This window comes from Erinaceus europaeus, chromosome 12, assembly GCF_950295315.1.
Source record: "Erinaceus europaeus chromosome 12, mEriEur2.1, whole genome shotgun sequence".
Lineage (NCBI taxonomy): Eukaryota > Metazoa > Chordata > Mammalia > Eulipotyphla > Erinaceidae > Erinaceus > Erinaceus europaeus.
In genome coordinates this window covers 64,043,184-64,062,153 of record NC_080173.1, presented here as the reverse complement: position 1 = coordinate 64,062,153, position 18,970 = coordinate 64,043,184, and the positions used below count along the sequence as shown (strand labels likewise).

Below are 18,970 nucleotides of genomic sequence, written 5' to 3'. Positions count from 1 at the left end.
AGAACCTCCCCTTGAAACCTCTTTTCCTTCACTCCTACAAAACCATGGACCTATGCTCTGCCTTCAACATTGGCCCTCACCATTGCTGTGTTCTTCCCTCCTGTCCTTGGACACATAGTCTAGTGCCAGTGGGTCCACCTGGCCTGAGTGTGATCCCATACTGGGCCAAGGGGTCAGGCCTGGTGTCCTGCAGTCCATAAAGGCTGTCTTTATGGGGTGTAGAGGGCAACTGACCAAGGAGGAGTGTTGTGAGTTGCTAGCCCAGGCCCTGTTTGTACTTCTGTACCTCTGTGGCCTCTCAGGACAATAAACACAAGGCATCTCAGTTGGACTGAGTGTCACCACTGCTAACCCAAAGGGAGGGGGAGTTTTTAGGGTTGGGGTCACTTGGGGGAGGGCTCAGAGAAAAGGTCCTTTTTTATGCTGGAATTTATTTTCTGTGTTTAGGGCATGGAAGACCCTGCCAGGCAACCCTTGTCACCACAGTTCACTCCTCCCCTCAATCCCTCCTCAGTGCCCTGAGCCATCTTAAACCATCAGTTAGAGCTAGTTCCATGGGGGAAGGGCAGGCCTGGGGTCCTGACAGCCACCTGCCCTGGGTATGTGAAATGGCCTCTTCAGACCCTCTCCCGCCAATATTCAGCTTTGTCTCTGGTTTCCTGTCAGTGTGTCCTCCCCAGGGAGGGGAGGGGCACGCTAATCTCCACTGTGGTGTGGGGGCGGGCTCCAAGACCGTTGGGCGCCCTGAGATCTGGCCCACGTGGCCTTGGGGTTATAAGCCCTGCCCTTCTAGAGGGAACCCCACTTGGGAGCCAGAAGCACAGGGCTTACTTGCCTCAGTCCTGCAGCATCAGGTAAGCGTCGGAACCTTCACAGCAGCCCTACTTGGGCTCCTGGGCTCTGAACCTCATAGGGTGGTGAGGGATTTAATTTGGAAGTCACAGGTGGAGATGCTTCAGGAAGAGGTTTCAGGAGCTTGCACTCCAAGGCTTACCAGCAAAGTCTTAGAAAAAGAGGAGCAATAACCTTCGGGCATTCATGCCTACGGGCATACAGGTCTACGGGCCTACAGGCCTTCACGGAAGAACAGTGCCTCCAAAACCTAGGCTTTCCTCTAGACAAGGGAGGTGAAATGCCTCAGAATGTCCTGAGTTGTTCTCAGAGCTGAAGAAAGAAAGGCTCAAGACCACAAGGAGCCAAGGCTGGAGAGAAGGGTGTGGGAAAGGTTGAAAACTGGGACTTGGTATCAGCAAGAGGCGCTAAGTGCCTCCTTTCATTCAAGATGGCCACCACCTTCTTCTCAATGGTCTTGTGCCTCTCTCTGAAGAATGTTGTTCTTGCCAGGGAGTCAGGGCCTTGGCTGGTGAGGAGGATAGGGATTGAGATCTTGAAGGGGAGAAGGCCGTGGTCGCCTCAGTTGAACTCAGGAGGGTGGGTAGTAGGCCTGGGAGGGAGCCATTGGAGAGTTAGGGCTTGGGGTGAAGTCTCCGGAGTAGTTTTGGTCTCTACCTGATAGTCTCTGAAAGTGGGGGGTGGGGTGGAGCCCTAGAAGGAAGGGAAGAGGGAACCAAAGAGGAAGTGGGGGGAGGGAGGCAGAGGAGGCAAGGTCTGGCGCCATGCTGAGTCACTGCCCACAAGGGCTAGGGCGGGCCCTCTGGGGGCTGTGGGGCAGGGTGGTCGGGTCTTAGGAAGCCATGGGGAAGAATGGAGGGTTCTTGAAACTGGAGAAGGAACTGGCGGCCCAAGCAATCTGCACGAAGGATGGACAGACAGACAGTGCAGTCACCCATAAAGTAGAAAGCACTACTAACAGCACTGGAGGGTGTAGTGTTTCCTACTTTATGGATGAGTGTACTGTGGGCTTCGGAGATCACATCACCGCAACCACCACCGCCGCCACCACCACCACCCTCCTCTACACTCAGGATCACGCATGACAGGTGAGCACCTTCACACTGAAAGACCACCCCCCCTACCCCATAGCACCTGGTTCCTGCCAGTGGGCCACAAACACATGGGCTTCTCTGCTGTTCCAGGCTTGAGAGAGCAGGGCATCTGGACCTGGTGTGTGTGTGTGTGTGTGTGTGTGTGTGTGTGTGTGTGTGTGTGTGTGAGTGGGGAGTTGGAGGGGTGGTTGGGAGCTAACTGTGGAGGACCTGGCACCAGCCATTATGCTGGGGCTGAAAGAGGTGGGAAAGGAGGGAATGGGGGAGGTGGTGGGCAATGTCAGAGACCCCAACACTAATAAAGAATGAACTTTGCTTCTCTTTTGTGTGAGACTCTTGCTGGTGTGGTGCTGGTGGGGTGTCTAATGGGGTGACAGGCACATGGATGGGGTCTTGACCAGAGTGTCCAGTAGGGAGAATCATTCTCACTCCTGAGACAAATGGCCAGAGAAGGTTTCTAGGCCTAGCCAGGCCTTATCTTGTGAAGGAAATAGGGGGCCTAGGGTGATGTTCTCCCTGAAAACTGGGGAAAGGGGACGGGACGAGGAGGGGCAGGGTTATGAGGGGCCTGTTGCCTTTAGCACTGGCCCTGCCCTCCACTTTTTTTGTGTGCTTCTTTCTTTATTTAATTGTCACCAGAATTATCACTGGGGCTCTGTGCCAGCACTATGAATTCACCGCTCCAGGTGGCTATTTTTTTTTCTTTCTATTTTATTTGATAGGACAGAGAGAAATTGAGAGGGAAAGATAGGGAGAGAGAAAGAGAGACACCAGCAGCCAGCATTCACTACTACTGAAGTATCCCCCTTGCAGGTGGGGAGCAAGCACTTGGATCCGGGTTCTTGTGCACTGTAAGTGTGCCCTCTACCGGATGTGCCACAGCCTGGCCCTCCACTTTACTTGCCACACCACCAAACTGAAGGCTGTCTATCTCCAGTTCTGATCTAGTAGCTTCCAAGGGAGTCCTTGGTACATAGTTGGGTAAATAGTTAACTAGTAAAACACAGGACTTGCATATCTGAGGTTCCGGGTTTTAGCTTTGGTAACACATGCATTAGAGTGGTGACCTTCTTTCTCTTCTGCCGCCCCTCATAGAACTTCCTTTCTCATATGAAACAAATAAAGTAAGTCTTTTTTTTTTTTTTTTTTTAAGTGAGGCACAGGGGTCTGGTGGGTGGTGCACCTAGTTGAGCACAAATTACAAGGCACAAGGACTCACGTTCAAACCCCTGGTCCCCACCTCTAGGGGGCAAGCTTGATGAGCAAGGAAACAAGTCTGTAGGTGTCTCTTTTTCTTTCTCTCTACCTTCTTCTTCCCTCTTGATTTCTCTCTGCTTCCACCCAATAAATAAATATAAAATATTTTAATTAAAAAGTGCGGCATAAATACAGCATGAAATCCACACATGCCTGCATATTAAGCACATACCTAAACAAACACAGTAGGTTAGGGAGATGATAACACAATGGTTATGCAAAAGACATTCATATCTTAGTATTAGAGGTCTCAGGTTCAGTCCCAGGGACTACCATAAGCCAGAGCCGAGCAGTGCTCTGGTAAAAAAAAAATTTTTAAAAAGGGGCCAGACAGTAGCACACATGGTTAAGCGCACATACTACCATGAGCAAGGATCTAGGTTCGAGCCCCCATTCCCCACCTGTAGGGAGGATGCTTCATGAGTGGTGAAATAGGTCTGCAGGTATCTTTTCTTTCTCCCTATCTCCCTTTCCCTCTCAATTTCTCTCTGTCCTGCCAAATAAAAATAAAGTAAAAAGAGAAAAACAAAATGGAAAAAAAAATGGCTGCTAGGAGCCGTGGATTCATAGTGCCAGCACTAAGCCCCATTGATAACCCTGGTGGTAAAAAAAAGGGGTCACCAGGCAGTGGCACACCTGGTTGAGTGTACACACTACTATGCACAAGAACTGGGGCTCAAGCCCCCAGTCCCCACCTGCAGGGAGAAAGCTTCACCAGTGGTGAAGTAGAGTTGTAGGTTTCTCTCTTTCTCTCTTCATAAGAGAAAATAACTTAAAAAACCCCACTAACCAACAATGAACATGCTATGTATCTCACAATAAACAAGGGCATAGACTAATATACAAAGCACACACAAGAGGTCCATACATATTATCAACACACATGTATAGTTAAATGTACACATGACATGGCTGGTATGTCACACAAAACAACATACAACACATACATCTGTAGTGACACATTCATATAGAATGGCCGTCCAATAGATAACATGGTAGTACAGATATCCAGATACTGATAATTAAAAAAAATTGCCACTGTGTGCCATTACACATTTATTTTACTATGTAGAAGTTATTATTGTCTAATACTATATAATGGTGGGCTGGGCTAGGTAACACATCTGGCAGAGTGCACACATTACCATATGTAAGGGCCAAGGTTCAAGACTCTGCTCCACACCTGTGGGATGGGGGTGTGTGTGGGGGAGCTTCACAATTAGTGAAGCAGTGTAACTGGTGTTCCTCTTTCTCTGGCTATTTCTGTCACTATGAGAAGATATAAAATGGCCACTGGGAATTGTCATTGTGTAGGCACTGAGCTCTAGCAGTAACACTGGCAGCAATAAATGATCAATTACAAATAAATAATAGACACCCATATAAAGGGGGTTTCGGCGGTAGCGGAGCAGGTTAAACGCACATGGCACGAAGCGCACAGAACACATAAAGTTCGAGGCCACCTCCCACCTGCAGGGGGGGTCCTTCACTGGTGGTGAAGCAGGTCTGCAGGTGTCTGTCTTTCTCTCTCCTTCTCTCACCCCCCCTCTCGATTTCTCTCTGTCCTATCTGAAAACAATGACAACAACAACAATAATAATAATGACAACAACAAGGACAACAAAATGGGAAAAATAGCTACCAAGAGCAGTGGATTCGTAGTGTAGGCACCAAGCCCCAGCAATAACCCTGGAGGCAAAAAAAAAAAACATATAATGGCATCCATGTATATACATTATGACACACAGGTTGTCCATGTTTACGAGGTCATATAATCATAGCCTCACATACATACAGCATGGGCACCATGGCAATGTAGACATATAAACTTGCATATGAGGGGACGGGCAGTGGCACACCTGGTGAAGCACATGCATTACCACGCTCAAGGGTCTGGGTTTGAGTCTCCACTCCCCACCAACAGGGGGAAACTTCACTAGTGCTGAAGCAGGTCTACAGGTGTCTCTCTCTCTCTCTCTCTCCTTCTCTACCTCTCTATCTGCTCCTCCTCTCTCAATTTTTTCCCTATCCCATCAAATAAAATAAAAAGAGAAATTAAAATAAAGGAAAAATGGCCACTGTGAGTGGTGAGAGCACCAGGTGCCAGTGATAACCCTGGTAGCAATAACAAAACCGAAACAAAAAACAGAAAAGAAAAAAAAACATACATACGGATATGCCCAGTGCAGCTCACAGGCATATAACAGCAGCATACATGTGCACATGTGTTTACATATAGAGAATAACAAGTGGTTCCATATACATATATGGAGATTAAGGCTTTTCTTATTCTGTGCACATCGTGGCTCACATATGCACCCTGGCGTGAGCGTTAGTGGCACATCACATAATGGTGCACATACTTATCTACACAGTGCTTTTGGGAAGTGAGGAGGCCCCTTTCCCTGCACCACTCCCCAGTTCCATCAGCTCTGGGTGGGGTTGTTTCAGTGCTGCTGCTGTTCCCCAGGGGCGCCACATGAGGGACCCTGACTTTGGCAGAGACAGAATTGTGTGGCGATTAACTGGGTCCCAGGTTGAGAGAGGACAGGGACTGCCTCCCTGTGGCTCTTCTAACACCCAGGTCTCTGGGGACTTCATCCAAGACCCCTGCCCCCACATGCAGACTGACTCGTGAGTGGGAAGTCCCTATGCTTTTGTCTAAAAATGTACTTCCCCCACAACAAAAAGACCTATAAGATAGATTAACTTTGTTTGGGGCAAAGCCAGTAGCAGGGTATGTGGTCTCTCCTGCTAGCCCAAGAAGGCCAGATTTCCCCTAAAAATGCAGTCTGCTAGGAGGAAGCTTAAGCAATTCTCTCAACCCTTTATACCACTTTTTTTTTTTTTGCTTCTGTCTTCCTGCTTTCATCCTACTAGTCTCTCCCCTTTTCACCCTCCCTCCCTTCCCTCCATGTCTTTGTTTCATTTCATTTCTTATCTGTTCTATTTCCACCTTCTCCACGACTGAATTTCTGTCTGTCATGCCACCCCTTGTTTCTGTCTCTATCGGTCTTGCGCTGGGGCTGATGTGGGTGTGATCCTCTGCAGCCCTCCAGCCTCTGCACCCCGCGGAAGGAGGTGTGAGGAGGGCACGATGGGTGTGAGACCACATATGGGGGCACAGGACTGGGACCCCGTGAGGAACCTGCGCTTCCCTTTGGCCGGACCCTGCCGGCTGGTCCAGCCCTCCAGTCCAGCGCCGTCACCATGGAAACCAGCAGCTGACTTCCTATTGGTAGGCGGGAGGGGAGGGGGAGGGGAGGGCTGGCTATCCTCTCGCCCCCCTGCATTTTGAGGCTCAGCCCTCCTTGGCGGCCACCATCTACCGGCTGTGGGACTGTAGGGGACCTTCACAGCAACCAGAGCTGAGGTCCGGCAGGGACAGAGACTATGAGGCAAGCAGCCCACCGACCCAGGCCTCCTTAGAATCAGCCTGGCTGCCCAGCAAGACACCCAGAAGAGGAGAGGGAAGCAGGGCATAAAGAACCATCGCAGAACATTGGAGATTTACTCTCGGTGGCTCCTGCAGACCCTGGCCAGGCTGAAGAATCGCAATGGATGGCCAGACTCAGGCATTGACGGACCTACAACGCCACCCATACACACAGCTGCACTACACTGAGATGCTCAGAGAGCACCAGTGACAGCATCACACACTGCCACCACCCTGCAATACAGACACTCACCCACCCACCCACTCACCAACCCCCTCACACAAACAACTGACAACTCCGAAACAGGCACAGACAGTGACACACAGCACCACTGTCCTCCACCCTCAGCACACTCAAGAGGGGACACGGATCCTGTAAACACACACAAGGTAGTATTGACCCTCACAGGCAGATCTAGGGACACACACACACACACACACACACACACACACACACACACAGACACATCTTCCCCACCTCCCTGAGGACACCCTTGCTTCTCCACACACTCCAGCACACACACAGCCACAAGCAAACCTAGCTCACATATCCCCAGCTCCAGCTCACAGCCTTGATTCCTACAGCCTCCTCCCAACCCCTGATGGAGCCTCAGTGAAGCCAAGAATTCAGAGACGAAAGGGTCTGGCCTGGCATGACCCTCAACAGCCCCTCTACTAGGCTGGGTGATGTTCCCCAGTCCAGATCCTGGGACCACTTGGCAATACCATGGAACAACTGACACCCCTCCCACGGCCTGGAAACCCCGGAGCTATGGAGCCATGGGCTCTGCCTGCCTGGCAGAACTGGGCTCCAGGCCAGGGGGGCGAAGCTGGAGGCACAGCCTGGAGTGTTGTTGAGACTCCAGCAGCTCTTCAAGGCACAGAACAGAAGCCTGAGGACAGCTGTGAGCCTGAGGGAACCTGGAGCTCTGGGCCGATGGGGGGCATGGACCCTGAAGGAACAGAAACTGAGCTGCCCAGCCTGGGGCAGCAAGCACCTGGCTCTGGACCTGACTGTCTGAGGCTAGAGGCTAAGGAGGTAGAGGACTCCCCTAAGGTAAGGCCTGGGGTCTGCAAGGTGGGGGGGTCCTCACCCTACCCTTATGCCTTGGCACAGTATACGACCCTGCCAACCGACTCTCCTCCCTTGGCCTGTTTCTGTGTGTGTGAGTGCCCTTCCTTCTTTGAGAAAACATCTCTGTGCCTGTCTGTCTGTCTATGTCTTTCTGTCTCTGCTATTTGATCCTCTGCATGTCTGTCTACATCTGCCACTGTCCCTCTGCTCCTATCCCCTTGAGTCGCCCTGTCTGTGTTTCCTCCTCCTAAGTCTCTGTCCTTGGGGGCAGGAGGGTATGAGGCATTTGTAGGTGTATGGTGGAATCGCAGACTGAAGGATGTAGGGGTTGGGGCTTGGTGCTGGGCTAAGGCTGGAAGAACAGGCTTGGGTGGGTGTGAGCAGTCTCCTGTAGAAGATGGAGGAACCAGGACTTTGGGGGGAGGGACAGGGACTCAGGGCCCATGAAGAGGCTGGAGGGGTGGGGATGGGTGCTGAAGCTAGCATTTCCCTGGAGGAAAGATGGACAGGAATGGGAAGAATCAGGGACTGTCAGAGAGGGCCCCTGGCTCAGAGGATGTCTATGAATGGGAGGGACTACACAGACTCCTGGGTTCCCCTCTGAAGACCTGGGCTATGGGAGAGAACATTCTTGTCGCCATGTCTCCTTGGACTATTAGAGGGGTAGAAGCTTCCAAATGGAGCGCTCTGACCAGAAAGGGTGGTTTCTGAGGTGCTGAGCCCTGTCCTTTCCCATGGCAGGCCAAGCTGAATGTGGGCATCAGGGACAGGACCAACCTGGAGTTGCTGAGGGCCCTGGCAGAGCTACAGCAGCGCTGTGCCATCCTTAAGGAGGAAAACCTGATGCTGGTGAGGCTCGGAGGCAAATGCTGGCCCTGGCTGAGCTGGGGTGGCAAGCAGATTCAATACCCTCCTAACCCCATGAGCACCCCTCTAAGTAAGGGCTCCATGGGAGACACCGTGATCCTCAACCCCAGACAGGTTGAATTTCTTTTTAAATTTTTTTAAAATTTATTTATTCCCTTTTGTTGCTCTTTTTTTTTAATTATTGTTGTTATTATTATTGTTTTGTCGTCATTGTTGGATAGGACAGAGAGAAATGGAGAGAGATGGGAGAAGACAGAGAGGGGGAGAGAAAGATAGACACCTGCAGACCTGCTTCACCGCTTGTGAAGAGACTCCCCTGCAGGTGGGGAGCCAGAGCTGGAACCCGGCATCCTTACGCTGGTCCTTGCGCTTTGCGCCACCTGCGCCTAACCCACTTCGCTACAGCCCGACTCCCTGACAGGTTGAATTTCTGCCTAGAGTTGCTCAGCACCCAACTGTGAGCCCAAGGCTTCAGCCTCAAACCTGGGCAGTTAGGGTTGGGTCTGTTGGGGATGCTCCCCCAAACGCCTCCATTCTGGCTGACCCTTATCAGAGGAAAAGCAGTTTTCCTGAGACGGAGGAGAAGGTACGGAGGCTGAAGCGGAAGAATGCTGAGCTGGCAGTCATCGCCAAACGCCTGGAGGAGAGGGCCCAGAAGCTGCAGGAAACGAACCTAAGGGTGGTGAGGACGGGAGGCTGCTGGACAGAGGCTGGGAGGCCTAGGAAGAGGGTGAGCCAGGGTGGAGCATGAGGGGCTAGGGCTTGCGGGCCATGGATGCTTAGCACCCAAGAGACTGAAACCCAGGGGCTGAGGTGTAGGAGGGACCGACACTGGCCAGGCTAGGGAGCCCAGGGCTTTTGGAGCTCCAGGAGGGAGGGCAGGGCTTGGAGGGGAGTTCTGAGCAAGCAGGGAGCAGGATTCCATATCACCAAGTGCTGGTGCTGTCTGCAGCCTCCTGCTGAGCTCACCTCTGGGTGCAGAGCCCTGGGGGGGGGGGAGGCAGGGATGAGGACCCATCACTGTGGCAGCCTTCAATTAGCAGCATCTTTAGGACCTAGATGAGGTCATAGAGTTAACCCTTTCATTTCTGCCTGAGAATTTCTGGAATTTATCAAGTAAGGTTTGCTGGTTCCCTGAAGCCCCTGTCTGGGTGTCAGGTGGAAGCAGGAGGCTACACTTGCAGCTTTCTCATCCTAACCTCTCCTGTGGGAGGAGCTGAGGACTGGGAGAAGTGCCCTAGCCCTCAGATGATTGGGCCTTACCCCTCCTCTGGCCAGGTGAGTGCCCCGCGTCCAGGGGCTAGCTTGGAGTTGTGCCGGAAGGCCCTGGTCCGCCAGCGAGCCCAGGACCTCAGTGAGACAGCCAGCGCTCTGCTGGCCAAGGACAAGCAGATTGCTTCCTTGCAGCGGGAGTGCAGAGAGCTGCAGGCCAGGCTCACCCTGGTTGGCAAGGTGCGAGGAGGCCCTGGGCACCCCTTCCAGCTCAGCCCTGCACAGGGCTGCCAGCTCTAGGCTGTGGGATGAGGATGAGATGTTAATGAGATGCAAATGAAGCGGGAAGGTGGAGGCTGCTGGGGAGTAGGTTCCCCTGGCAACGGCCCAGGTGGGAGCCGGGAGAGGACTAAACTGAAGGGGGTGGAGCCACGTGTCCCCAACCTGGGAATTTCTATGCATCAGGCTTGAGGCCGTATGCCTATGGGTGTGTGAGTGAATCCACACATACCTCACACTTGTGTGAAGCGATGTCCACATGGCATTTAGCACAGTGCCAGGCACACCGTGAGTGCCCAGTGAGCTAGTTACTGTGAATGTCTGCTCGCGGGCTCGCAGAAGCATGTGGCTGTGCACGCGTGCACGTATGACCAGGCATGTATGCATGCGAGGATGTGCTCGCTCCTGTGCAACGCAGCCCCTCCAGCCAGGCGGAGGGCGGCTTCTGCCAGGGATGGCGTGTGGCATGGGGGGAGAGGTTGGGGCTGATTCCTCTGTCTGTGTCCCCATGTCAGGAGGGCCCCCAGTGGCTCCACATGCGGGACTTCGACCGGCTGCTGCGCGAGTCCCAGCGGGAGGTGCTGCGGCTGCAGAGGCAGATCGCCCTGCGCAACCAGCAGGAGCCGCCCCTGCGGCCCCGGCCTCGGGGCCCAGCTGCCCCGGCCCGAGCAGGGAAACCCGCCCCCGGGGCCCCCATAGAGGTGAGCGCAAGCGCCAGGGCAGGTGTGTGGAGATGGGGGTGCGGGCCCTCTGATATCTGTCCCGGCGCCGCGCTCAGAGTCCCGAGGACCCGGCGGCGGGTGTGCGCTCCCAGAGTCCCGGCCCTGAGCTGATCCCCGCGGCAGCACCGGCTCCGCCCCAGCTCCCCGGGGCCAGAGTGCGCCAGCCGCCACCCCGCGCCCCGCGGGCCCGCCCCGCCGCCCCTCGGCGCCTCTAGTGGTACGGCCCGGCCCGCGGCAAATCCGCGGTTGCCCTGGCAGCCGCTGGGGGCCTGTGAGAGCCGCCGTCTCCCGCCGCCGCCGAGTGCGGGGACGCCCCCTCCAGAGCCGCCTGGTCCTCCAGGCCCACCCGGCTACAGGGGGCGGCGGTGCGACCGCCCCTGCTCCAGGTATGGGCGACGCTCGCTGGGCGCTGGGCGCTGGGCTCAGGCAGCCCTTGTCATGAGAGCTAGGCACCCCCAGAACTTAGGAGATCTGGCTCCTCTGCTGGGCAACACCTACGTCCACCACCCTCTGGGAAGAGGGCTGGGAGAAGGGACTTCATAGGACCTAGGCCTCAGGATTTGGACAGCTTCTTGTTCAGATTTTGCCAAGCCCATCCAGGGAAATGTAGTTGCCAGGCCCATTCAGGGAAATGCATCTCCTGTCACAGCCTGTCCCCAGAGTGTAGGTATAAGTGGGACATGTGACAGGGTGGGCTTGGGGGGCAAACAGGAGGACGGTCTGGCCAGGTTTGCGCTAGGCCAAGCCCGGATTTGATAATCCAGAACCTCTAGCTCTGGGAACATCACACCCCTGGGGGCCCAGGCAACCTCCTACTTCCCTGCCAGTGGCTGAAGGACACCCAGGACAGTAATTGAGTGCAGAGCCTCGCTGCTGTTGGCAGCTAAAAAGGGAAAGCTTTGGCCTGGAAAAATGGCCCATCTCCCATGGGTGTCAGGATCTCCAAGCACTAGGGCTGGAGGACACACTTCCTGTGATGTGCAGATGATGGGGGGTGGGGTGGGTGGGCAGATAGCACCCCCTTTCCTGGGAAGGGGCCTCCTCCTCGACTGTGAGATGAGGTGGGGACCTTCCAGGAACAGGGTGGGCTGGAGGCAGACTGTCCTAGGACTCTGTTCTCAGATGCAAGCCCCTGCCTCTGACCATGTTCAGGTCACTCCCCAGGAGGATGTGGAAAATCCACCTCTAAGCCCAGGAGAGCCCAAGAAACAGCAGAGGGTGCAGCAGCTGGTAAGTCCCAGGCCAAAGGCTAGAGGGCCTTTATGGGCAGCTCTGTCTCCTCACAGCAGGAGCCTTTGATTCTGACCCCTGTTCATAGGAGTCTGAGCTCAGTAAGAAGAGGAAGAAATGTGAAAGCCTGGAGCAGGAGGCCCGGAAAAAGCAGAGGCGATGTGAGGAGCTGGTAAGCTCTCCTGGGCCTCACTTCCCTGGCCAGTCTGGAGAGAACGTGCGTGCGTGCATGTAGTGGGGGTCCTTTTAGCTCTGCTCTCATCCTTCCTGCCCTCCAGAATGCACCTCCCACACCACCACTCCCATCCTGTGGGGCTTTCCTTTCCTGGCTGGTGCAGGATCCAGGTGGGAGATGAAGGCTTTGCCTGGGGGCTTCTGTGCTGGGAGAGGCGGAAAGTGGGTGTTGGGCCCCTGTCCATAGCTCTCCTGATCTCTCAGGAACTGCAGCTGAGAGAAGCCCAGACTGAGAATGCCCGCCTGGCAGAGGAGAACTCTCGGCTCAGTGGGAGAGCCACGGAGAAGGAGCAGGTAGCAGCTCTACTCAGGTGCTGAAGGGGTCCTGGCTCTGTGGAGACCCGGGTCCCCAGGCTGGGGCTCTCTGCTCCAGCCTCTTTCCCCAACTGGGCTTGTGAGGGCACTGTTCTTGGTGAGGGGGCCGATGAGATGAGACTCATACGCTGACTCCCTGCCACATGCTATCTCCAGGTGGAGTGGGAGAATGCAGAGCTGAGGGGCCAGCTCCAGGGGGTGACACAGGAGAGGGACTCGGCCCTTCGCAAAAGCCAGGGCCTGCAGAGCAAACTGGAGAGCCTGGAGCAGGTGCTGAAGGTGAGTGGGCTGTGGAGGTGAGGGAGGGCATGTGTTCCAGGCAAGTGGGACAGTGGGAGGAACCCCTTCTGGGGAAGTGGGGTCTGAGGCCCGATTCTGATACCATCTGCCCCTTTGGTTCTCTTGCCTCTGCTTTCTATTTGACAGGATGTATCTGGAGCAAATGATTCTTTGGTTTGAGGCTCCCTCTTTGTAGAGCCTTTGTAGAAAGGTGGAGTGGGGCTCTAGATTTGACCTAGCACCTTGCATTTCAGCACATGCGGGAGGTGGCCCAGCGGAGGCAGCAGCTGGAGGTGGAGCATGAGCAAGCTCGGCTCAGTCTGCAGAAGAAGCAGGAAGAGGTCCAGAGACTGCAACAGGTGGGTGCCAATGGCAGGAGGTGGGGTAGGGAGCAGATTGCTGAGCTCTGCTCAGCCACCCACTCACTTAGCGAGCACCTGTGAGCCCATACTGGGTGGGACGGTGGTGGGCAAGGACCAAGCCTCTGGCCAATCTGTAATTAAGCAGATCCATGAAGAGATGATCCCATATGCAGACACGTGCAGTGGGAGAGAGACAGGGTGGTGTGACAGCAACTGGGAAGGAGGGGGACGGGGCCACTTAGGAGAGTCAGGCAGGGGAGAATGGGAGAGAAAGGAGAGAAAGCAACAGGAAAAGAGGAACAGAACATTACTTTTCCAGAAGGTAGTGCTGGGAATTGAACCTGTAGTCTCTGGGACCTCAGGCATGCAAGTTGGTGTTCTCACAGGCTGAGCTATCTTTCTGGCCCAGGCCTCTAGTTCTTGAAGGAAGAAGATGAGCTAGTTGAAAGCATGTCTGAGAGGAGCAGCAGAAGTGCATGTGTTCTGTGTCGGGAAAGAGCCTGTGGGGCCAGTGAAATAGCTCACTTGGATAGTGAGCTTTGCCATGTACTCGATGAAGACTTGAGCCTTGCCCCACTCTACTGAAGGAAACTTTGCCCCCCTCTATGTCTATCTTAAAAATAATAATAAAAAAAGAAATAACATGGGTCTCAGGCAGTATGGCTAGAATATAGCAGGGTGGATAGCACAGAGGTAAAATCTTCAAAGCTGGGGAGCTAGATATTTCTCCCTGAGCATTAGAAGCTATTGAAAGGTCCAAAGTAGGGGAGTAATGTGGTCTGATTCCTCCTACACTGCTATTTGGCAAGACCACGGAGGGCGGATTGAGAGTGGGCATGGACGTGGAGCAGTTGGATATGTGTGGCTACTGCAAGTGATTCTGGGAGGCAGTGGCCATCTGGACAAGGGTACAGATAATGGAGGTGGGGGATGGATGGATCTGAAATATGTTCTGGAGAAACAATTGACATGACTCACTGGGCTTCCAGTTGAGTCCTTGCTTGGTCACCTACTGTTTATGTAAACCCCGATGGGAATGGGGTCCTTCATTCTCCAGGAGGAGAGGAATCAATCAAAGAGCAATTGATTTGAGAGGTAGAGAATCCCAGGTTCCCTTTTGGTCAGGATTGGGTTGCGCATTGAATCAGACAATTCAAGGCCCACAAATTGGTGGGTAGGAGTCTGGCATCAGAGAAGCTGGTCTTGAGATATATTTTGGAGTCATCATGTGGTTAATCTTGTGACCAGATGAGACTCCCTTGGGGAGAGTGCAGGGTGTAAAGTAGGCCTCATATGTGTCCTGTGGAACCTTAATATTCAAAATGGGGTCGAAGACAGGGCATAAAGGAAAGAGGCTGAGGATTGTCCAGAGAGATAGGAGGGAAACCTGGACGGTGAATGTCCCCAGAGAAAAACAGTGTGGCTCACCTCTTTCTGACCCTCTTCCCTTATGGCCTAAAATATGGTTCTTCATGAGGGGGCGGGGGGAGTCTTGCATCCCATCCCTTCCCCGTCTCCTCCCCTCACTTTTTAAAAAAATATTTTAAAATAATTTATTTATCATTTATTCCCTTTTATTGCCCTTGTTGTTTTATTGTTGTAGTTATGATTGATGTCATCGTTGTTGGATAGAACAGAGAGAAATGGAGAGAGGAGGGGAAGACAGAAGGGGAGAGAAAGAGAGACACCTGTAGACCTGCTTCACCACTTGTGAAGTGACTCCCCTGCAGGTGGGGAGCCGGGGGCTTGAACCGGGTTCCTTATGCTGGTCCTTGCGCTTGGCGCCACCTGCGCTTAACCCACTGCTCTACTGCCCGACTCCCCTCCCCTCACTTCTTTCTCTGACCCTCCCTACCCTTCATCTCCATCTCCCTCCTACCTCCATTCCTTGTCCTTCCCTTCCAGCATTTTGCTTTCTCTCACTTGTAGGCCCAGGCAGAAGCCAAGAGAGAACATGAAGGGGCTGTGCAGCTGCTGGAGGTAGGGAGGTGGCAAGGGGACCTTCAGAGAGAGCTGATTCCGAATGGACTGTGGGGGCGGGCGTGGGGTTGCATGAAGAGTTTAGTTCCCTCAGGATCCGGGAGAATCTTCTCCGTCACTGGCCTGTCCCTCGGGCCAGACTACAGGTGGGAAGGGGCTCTGGGCCTGGTGGCAAGAGCGTCCCCTTTTCACCCACCCCCAGAGGCTGCCTTCGCCCTGAAATATATTTTTTCATCGAGGAGCTGCTCAGCTGATTAGGGAACTGACTAGATGATGTCCTTCCAGGCTTCCCTTTCCTTTCTTCCCTCTCTGTAATGGTCTACTGTGCTAAGGATCCTAATCTCTCTTCTCTGTTTTCTTTTTTGGTTACAGTCTACCCTGGATTCCATGCAGGTATGGCCTCCTCAACCCTCCTCGCCCATAACAACCTCCTTTCAGCCTCTCTGAGGTGTCCCCTTCCCCAGACCTCTCTGAGCTGGTGGAGTAGTCACTGTGTCTTCAGGTCCCTGTGATTCCAGTGTGTGTGTGTGTGTGTGTGTGTGTGTGTGTGTGTGTGTGTCAGCAGAGTTGAGAAATTGCAGATGGGCTGTGATTCCCAAAGGTCGTGTGGGCCACCCCCTTGTCCTAGAACTACCACACATCTTTCCTCCTCAGAGAAACCTATAGCCACTCAGACCACAAGGAATTTCATGGCCCAGGAACCTCCCAATACTGGCCAGAGGAGAGTTCCACTTACCTGTTGGGATCCTCCGGAAAGATTCTTGAGAATTGGCCTATTCCCACAAAGATGTCTCTCAGTCTCCTGTGGGCTCTCTCTGGGGACCTCTCTGAGGGCAGGGGTTTAGGTTATTGACTGAGAGAGATGGACAAGCAGCAGAGCTGAGAGAGCTCTGTTGGGAGTGATGAAGGTGACCTAGAAAGCAGCCAGAATCCTGCAGGAAGTGCCACTGCCTGGATGTATGGGAATTCTGCCTGGAGGCCACGGCCCCAGTGTGGAGGGATGAGAGTGGGCTGGGCTTAAAGGTTCCCCCAGCCCAGAACTTCACTCTCAGTTCAGACACTATTAAGGGCAGTGGGGCAGCCAGGCTGACACTTGGAGCCTAGGCCTAGGGGCTGGGCAGATGTGACCTCATGCCCACTGTGGGCCATTGTGGAGACTGCATAGGCTGGACTGGGTGGCTTTGCTGGTCCTGGTGGCTCATGGGGAGCGTTGTCTCAGGCTCGCGTTCAAGAACTTGAGGAGCAGTGCCGCAGCCAAACGGAGCGCTTCAGCCTTCTGGCACAGGAGCTCCAGGCCTTCCGCCTACATCCTGGGCCCTTGGATCTGCTCACCTCTGCCCTGGGCTGCAGTGCCCTGGGGGACCGCCCACCACCCCCCTGCTGCTGCTCCACTCCCCAGCCCTGCCGGGGGTCTGGTCCCAAAGGTAAGGTGGACCCCAGTGATGTAAGTCTGAAACGCAGCTTTTGTTCAGAGTGCAGAGCTGGAGAAAGCTAGCAACTTACCCAACATCACACAGCCAGTTAGAGTCAGGCCTGCTGATGGTCAGACTCCCTTGGAGAAAAAAAATGACCCCGTAGCATTTTGAATTCTGGCCCAGACATGGCAGGCCACTGCTCCTCTCCTGCCCACAGGACCTTGGTGACCATGACAGCCAGTCAGGTGGGGTGGTGGTGGTGGTGGTTCGTAGCAGACTTAAGAGAATGGGGATGCTGGGTGCCAGTCAGATTTGGTGGTCCCAGTTCTAGTCTCTGAATAGTTCATATGACTTTTGAGGATGCTGCTAAGTCTCTGTGGGCCCTAGTTCCCTAAGCTGTAAGACAGGAATTGGGGGCTGGAGAGATAGTCCCAGATTCAATCCTCAGCATCAGTGTAAGCCAGAACTGAGGTGTGTGTGTGTGTGTGTGTTAAACAAACAAACAAACAAACAGAGAAAAAGACTGAGATAGGAACGAGTCAGTGCACATCATCAAACTGCTCTGAGCATCCAGCAAAATATGTAAGTCACCCACACACATCTCCTCTGATGTGGCTTCTAGATATTTCCCCGGTAAAAAAAGCCAGCCTTACCCCCTATATCTGAGAGACTCTGCCCTTGGTCCCTGGTCTCCTCAGGGTACAAATCCCGAGCTATCTTCTCTTTAGACCTTGACCTTCTGCCAGGATCCCCTGGACGCTGCACCCCAAAATCTTCAGAGCCTACCCTTGCCACACTTGCTGGGATCTCTCGAAGAGCATCCAAGAAGGCAGAGTCTCTCTCCAATTCCTCTCGCTCAGAGTCTGTCCACAACAGTCCTAAGTCATGCCCTACACCAGAGGTCAGTGCTGAGTGGGTCCTGGGCTTCTGGCTCTGCCTTGCAGGAGGGGAGGTTTCTGGGAATCAAGAGAATTCCTTCTTGTGGAGTCTGTCCCTGCTGGACCTACCTTGGAGCTGCTCAGCTCCACCCCTGAGGGGCCTAGAGAGGCCCTTGAGTCCTGGGCTGGAAGGAGAGAGACATTTTGGTGCCAGGATTCACATAATGAGTCTGTTCACGAGAGCATCGGTAGCAGAAGCAGGTTTTGTGTGAGAAAGAGCACAGGTATAAGAACCCAGATTTCCCCTTGTCCTGGGCAAGCCACTAACCATTTCTGGGCTTTGGTTTCCTTGTCTGGACTTTTGAGTGAAGAAAACCCATCTTCAAAGCCAAGGTAATGATTATGTGAAAAGAATCAAAGTCAAAACCAAAAAACAAGGAAGGCACCATGCTCAGTGTGGAGCTCACAGTAGATGGTTAACACACAGATGCTATGATCACCATGGCCTTCACTCACAACACTTCCCATCCCCTCATCTCTTTCTACTTCCTGAACGCCCGGAAAGTGCAGGTGGCAAGCTGGGAGCAGCTTTGTTCAGGGCTGTGGAGAACCCAGCCCCAGGCCTCTATTGCCCCCTTGTGGGAGAAGAATGGAAGTGCTGCGTCAGGCTCTGTGCAGGTCTGCCGTTCTGCTTAGGACCCTAGGCCACAGGATCCTCAGCCTGTCCTGCCTCCTTGTCTCCAGCTTTTACAGTCTATTTATAGTCTCTTATAGAGTGCTTTATTGTATTTTTTTCTCAAAGGAAGCATATTGCTGTTGGATACCTTTCCCCCACTTGTGGACTGAATGTCTCATGGGGAAAGTGGTCTTACTAGTAGTCTGGTGCTGTGGAGGCCACGGCTTGAGGGAGGATCTGGGTTATCCCCGCTGTCCCCATCAGAGCCACAGATGACTGCCAGGACGTGCGGCATGGAGTACTGGACTCACTGCTGCTGACCTCGCCCAGAACGTGCTCTCTATCCCTACTCAGAGCAGTGCTTTCTTCTCCGTCTAGAAACCTGCCTGTGTTGCCGTTGGCCCTGGGTCCCACAGAGGAAATGACCCTTACTGTTTGCATGCAGGTGGACACAGCCAGTGAGGTGGAGGAGCTGGAGGCAGACAGTATCTCCCTTCTCCCAGCAGTGCCAGAGGGCAGGCAGGGAGGAGCCAGGATCCAGGTCTTCCTAGCACGCTATAGGTGGGTCCCTCACACCTCCCCCTGTCCCCCATCCCTTCCAGCATTTGGATGTATGGGAGGAAGGGGCCTTCGGAGATGGTGGGGAGGCGCCAAGACCCCAGCTGGATGTACACTCGTAACCTAGTGGGCTCAGAGAGCGCTCCACTTAGCTAAGGATGGCCAAGCAAGCCTCCTGTAAGGCCTAGTGCGGCTGTGGTGGGGAGACAGACCTGGAGGTAGACTGTTGGTCCTCTCCCTCCTCTGCAC

General features: G+C 53.8%; 1 protein-coding gene across 9 annotated transcripts in view; it reads left to right on the top strand.

The window, feature by feature from the left end:
* The first annotated feature begins 6,516 nt into the window (after window positions 1-6,516).
* The window catches only part of TSPOAP1 (TSPO associated protein 1), a 29,901-nt gene continuing 17,447 nt past the window's right edge, over window positions 6,517-18,970 (top strand). For 3 of the 9 annotated variants that reach the window (XM_060203809.1, XM_060203811.1, XM_007536124.3), the window contains exons 1-15: window positions 6,518-7,696; window positions 8,456-8,563; window positions 9,135-9,263; window positions 9,860-10,033; window positions 10,588-10,773; window positions 11,947-12,024; window positions 12,113-12,196; window positions 12,463-12,552; window positions 12,730-12,852; window positions 13,107-13,211; window positions 15,144-15,194; window positions 15,567-15,587; window positions 16,414-16,618; window positions 17,338-17,510; window positions 18,609-18,724. In XM_060203809.1, the coding sequence (XP_060059792.1) occupies window positions 7,367-7,696; window positions 8,456-8,563; window positions 9,135-9,263; window positions 9,860-10,033; window positions 10,588-10,773; window positions 11,947-12,024; window positions 12,113-12,196; window positions 12,463-12,552; window positions 12,730-12,852; window positions 13,107-13,211; window positions 15,144-15,194; window positions 15,567-15,587; window positions 16,414-16,618; window positions 17,338-17,510; window positions 18,609-18,724 (1,973 nt within the window). In that variant the 5' untranslated portion in view covers window positions 6,518-7,366. Of the gene's footprint in view, window positions 7,697-8,455; window positions 8,564-9,134; window positions 9,264-9,859; window positions 10,034-10,587; window positions 10,774-11,946; window positions 12,025-12,112; window positions 12,197-12,462; window positions 12,553-12,729; window positions 12,853-13,106; window positions 13,212-15,143; window positions 15,195-15,566; window positions 15,588-16,413; window positions 16,619-17,337; window positions 17,511-18,608; window positions 18,725-18,970 lie in introns of all 9 variants that reach the window. The other 6 variants (XM_060203814.1, XM_060203815.1, XM_060203812.1 and 3 more) reach the window with 4 other exon arrangements.